The sequence below is a fragment of the Diachasma alloeum genome, unplaced genomic scaffold (genome assembly GCF_001412515.2).
Source record: "Diachasma alloeum isolate Michigan unplaced genomic scaffold, Dall2.0 Dall_scaffold_00606, whole genome shotgun sequence".
NCBI classification, from domain to species: domain Eukaryota; kingdom Metazoa; phylum Arthropoda; class Insecta; order Hymenoptera; family Braconidae; genus Diachasma; species Diachasma alloeum.
This window is the reverse complement of record NW_021680738.1, coordinates 340,163-344,393: the sequence shown is the minus strand read 5'-3', so window position 1 is coordinate 344,393 and position 4,231 is coordinate 340,163. Positions and strand designations below refer to the sequence as shown.

Below are 4,231 nucleotides of genomic sequence, written 5' to 3'. Positions count from 1 at the left end.
TTTTTTTTGATTTTCCAATGTACATTTGAAATTTGATGAACCCGTGACATTGAAATGAATTAAAATTTAAAAAAAAATTAATAACATTGTGATTCAAATGCTCCTGTCACTGGAATTTCGGAAAATTTCAACGGGGTACACTCATATTAACTCCAATGGGAATATACACAGTGCGAAACTCTCCATGCATACACCGATAAAAACGCCGCTGATTGATGAGTTCCCAAATCATTACAGAAGCCTAGATTTTGATCACTGAACCCTAGATATACTGGAACGGCCTCTGGGGTGAGAAACCGAGCCGAGAGAGAGGATGAGAAGTGGTCTCTCCATCCTTCTCACTCACTATGTGATTGGTGTTTGATTGGCACCTGAATAGTTGATACAAATTAAATCATACCTCCCGAAATAGAGACAAATATATACAATTGTGGAAGTGAGAAAAGGACAGGGAGACTACTTGGGACTTCTCTCGGCTCGGTATCCTTACTATGGGAGTAAATGGTGGGAGGCCGTTCCAGTACACCTATAGTGCAGTGATTTTGATTGATTACCAATAAAACAGAATATCATCTAGATGTCGTAAGTATATCTGGATGGGATGTAATTTGGTGAGAGACGGTAATGCCATGTATATACATTTATCAGTTTGATACGAACGTTGCTTCGATCGACAGGAGCTCAAAGTAAGTAGAAAACATGGAATTTTCAGGATGAATCGAATGAAAATTTCAATTCACTTGATTCTACTGAAATAATTTTTATGACACAATACCACTTATATTCCAGATTCACAAAACAAAACTCATAATTAAGAGCGGGAACATTCAAAAACACGAAGATGGGTCAGGACTTCAACGTGCAACAGGAGATATTATTTCCCCTTCACGGCGGCTTTATTTCCTTATCCTTGGGAACCTCGTTAAATTGTCGGAGGGTAAATTTATTTAAATAATTATCTATTTGGTAAAATGACACGACGATGAAAACTTCAACCTCACATCTGAAATAGGCGCCAGGACAGCCAGTCGACACTGACGGCGCATGCGCCAAGTTATTGATTAGCTGCCGAGCAACAGGCTGCTTAGGGCCCTCTCAACACTCTTGTCCCGGCAGTACACACGTGTACAACTTTATTGTCGCTTTTGTATTGTGTCGAGTCTACGAATCGAATATTTAACTATTTTATTGTAATAATATTGGTGTGTGTGGAAAGAGTCGGTTCCCGAGGAGTTTTTTGGTAGAATATAACCTAGATTGTCGACAAATACCGTGAGTAACATTCATTGCATTATTCCTGTCTATTTCTCCTTTCTCTCTCTCCATCGAATTTATCCTATTCTGGGTCTTCCAACTTTCCACTCCCTGAGTTGAGTCGAATCTACCGTTGTTAATTGTCGTTAAATTAACTGGCGCCCAAGTTTGTAATTATTGCTGAAAGAATTTATTTAACTAAAAGGATTCATCAGAGCCCTGACAGCCCTTGACCCAGGCCTTTCTCATTGTTCATTTACATTTTCTATAGTCGAATCCTGTCGAGTGTGAAATATTTATCCCATAAAAAGAGGCCTGTCTCAAACGGTAAGCAACATTATGACATGATTAATATGTTTCACATTTTTTCGTGAGTGAATTTATTCGTCTCAATGAACACCATTATTGATGGACTTACGAGACTCATGGGCTGAAAAGGAGGGAAAAAAAATATTACGGAAACAAAACTGGAATTGATTAACGAAATTAGGGGATAAGAGGAAAAACGAGAGGTGTAATTGAGATTCGCTAAGGTCCTAGCATTGGGAGACATACCTGCGGGATTGAACTGATTATGAGTGAAAGAATACGGTTGAAAGCCACTGAGAGAGCCAATGTTTACATTCCTATGGGTATTATTATTTGATTCCTTGATACGCTTATTTCCACTCAGACGTTCAATACTGACAAAATTCTAGGAAAAACCTTTGTGATCATCGCGCCCATTGAGAATTGCATATAATATAAAAGAAAAAGAAAATTTGAAAATGTCATAAGTGAGCTGCAATGTTACGTTCATAATTTATTATCCGTTTTCCGTTTTTTTTTCTGAACAGATCTCCTGGATCGAATGCAGAGGTTTCTGGGTATCCAAAATGAAAGCCAAGCTCCTATGGATTCTTAACCCCAGAATCCAAATCCTCTCAACTTAGGAGGAGATGGAGAGGAGGTTGAGAGACTGCAGGGTGGAGGAGCAGGACAGGCGATTGAGAATTTCGTTTTACTCCTCCATCAACAAGAGCAGCAATAACAACAACAACTGCAACGAGAATTACTGCAGGCTATCATGGCGAGGCGTCCACGCACTCCTGAGGAGTTCATCACCATGTTGCGTACATTTATTCAGGACCAACAACGTAGTTGCAATCACAGTAAGTGAATCTATTTCTTATGCATATCTACATATATATTTTGCAATAAAAACTGAGTGAATTAATGGACAATGTGATTTTGGAAAACTTGAGTAAGAACATTAATAACTCACGTAACAAAACTATTGGTAATGAGTCTCATAATAAATCCCGGATGTCCATAGATCGAGGCACCAATGCTGGTAACAAATGCCGATTATGGCGCGGTGGACGTGGAGGACGAGCATGGCGCGGGGGTCGCGGGGGATGGGGTGGACGCAGTGGTGGGCATTCTGTGACCGTCCGCTTCCATTAGAAATCTACACAACTCTTTTTCGATGTTTGGTCATAGATGGAGACCGATAGAATGAAAAAAAAGACAGAAAAGGAGAGAATTAGGCAGAGAATTAGCTCCTGCTGTCATATACATTGTGTAATTTTTTCTGCGATTGTCTCTTACTGTGATATTTTTTTCTGTGATATTTTTTCGAGATATTTTTGTATAAATTTAGAAATGTATTTAATAAAGGAACTATTCGCAGGTCAATGTAGACTTAATTCTGGTAGAGTTAATGGAAAAAAAATTGATTGATATATGAGAAAAGAGAAAAAAATATAATCACAACGAAGTAGTGAAGAGAAATCTGAGTTATCGATAAACGCTACGAATTGGAAATCAAATTCTCGTTTGTTCGAATATCGATTTTCTGTGGGATGACGAATCAATTTCAATTCGCTAAATTTCTCGATAATTTAGATTTCTATTTGAAATTTTTGTGTGATTACAGGTTGTTTTTCTCATCCCCCATGCACATACTGTTCCAGAGATATCGTTCAAAGCAATAGATCATTCCAAAATACCTGTGTCATGAACCATTCGATTTCCTCCAAAAAATATATAATTATATTTCCCGTTGAATGTTCTCTTTGAAATCGACGGAATTTGATAGATTACTGTTCATGGCTACTTCAATGAGTTATGAATCTAATGATATCTCTGTAATGTATATAGACCCTACGAACATATAACCGTTTCCTACTGTATCGACTAAGCCACTTTTCGACCTGACAATGGCTGCCAAGTGTACCTCTCTGTGATATAAGTTTCTAATCCATTAATTACTCTGCAATCACTCTTATTTCGACCTACCAATATCCAGTCTACTCCAAACATTTCATTGGCGACGAGGATTAAAGAATTTTTTTGATTTTGTGACATTTCTTATGAAAAATTTGACTGGTCCTATTGAGCGTCGTGTGCCTCGTGGTTTATAACTATTATTGGCCATGGATGAATGGCAGAAAAAATACGAGGACTTGAAAGTCCTTTTCAATAATAAAGAACAACAATGGAAATCTTACCAACTATCAGCCTGTTCATCTATCCAAGAGAAAGATACTTATATTAAGGAGCTGGATGAAAAGATCCAAGAGCAACCTAAGACAATCAGGGAGCTTCAGAGAGTGGTCGAGAGTCGGTTTGCAGTTGGACAACAAGGGGCCTGTACGACTACGAGTATAGGAGCAATTGAGGGTTACCAAAAAAAATCAGATTGGGCCCAGTGGCTGCAGCGTTTTGAGCATTATATTGCTGGCTATTGCTGATGAGAGACGTAAGGAGTTATTTCTGAATTTACTTGGTTCAAAAGGTTATGCACTTCTCTGCAGCCTGTATGCTCCTAACCTACCCGGAACTCTACACTATACTGAGTTGGTTAAGTTAATGACGGATCACCTTAAACCGAAACCCAGTGTTATTACTGAGAGGTATAAATTTGATATATACGACCAAGTGGAGGGCCAATCAGTAAGCGACTATGTGGCCGCACTGAAACATCTTTCTACAC

General features: G+C 38.5%; 1 protein-coding gene across 2 annotated transcripts; it reads left to right on the top strand.

Annotated features, from left to right (window-relative positions):
- Positions 1 to 1,025: 1,025 nt before the first annotated feature.
- Positions 1,026 to 2,691, top strand: LOC107043610. Of its 2 annotated transcripts, XR_001461260.1 has the most exons (3): positions 1,026 to 1,272; positions 2,091 to 2,405; positions 2,570 to 2,691. XR_001461260.1 is itself a non-coding variant. In XM_015265172.1 (2 exons), exons 1-2 carry the CDS (start codon positions 2,193 to 2,195, stop codon positions 2,681 to 2,683), a joined length of 327 nt encoding a protein of 108 aa, XP_015120658.1. In that variant the 5' UTR covers positions 1,639 to 2,192; the 3' UTR covers positions 2,684 to 2,691. The 2 variants fall into 2 exon arrangements, 1 of the variants encoding a protein (XP_015120658.1); XM_015265172.1 differs by lacking the exon at positions 1,026 to 1,272 and having other exon boundaries at positions 1,639 to 2,405.
- Positions 2,692 to 4,231: the final 1,540 nt, after the last annotated feature.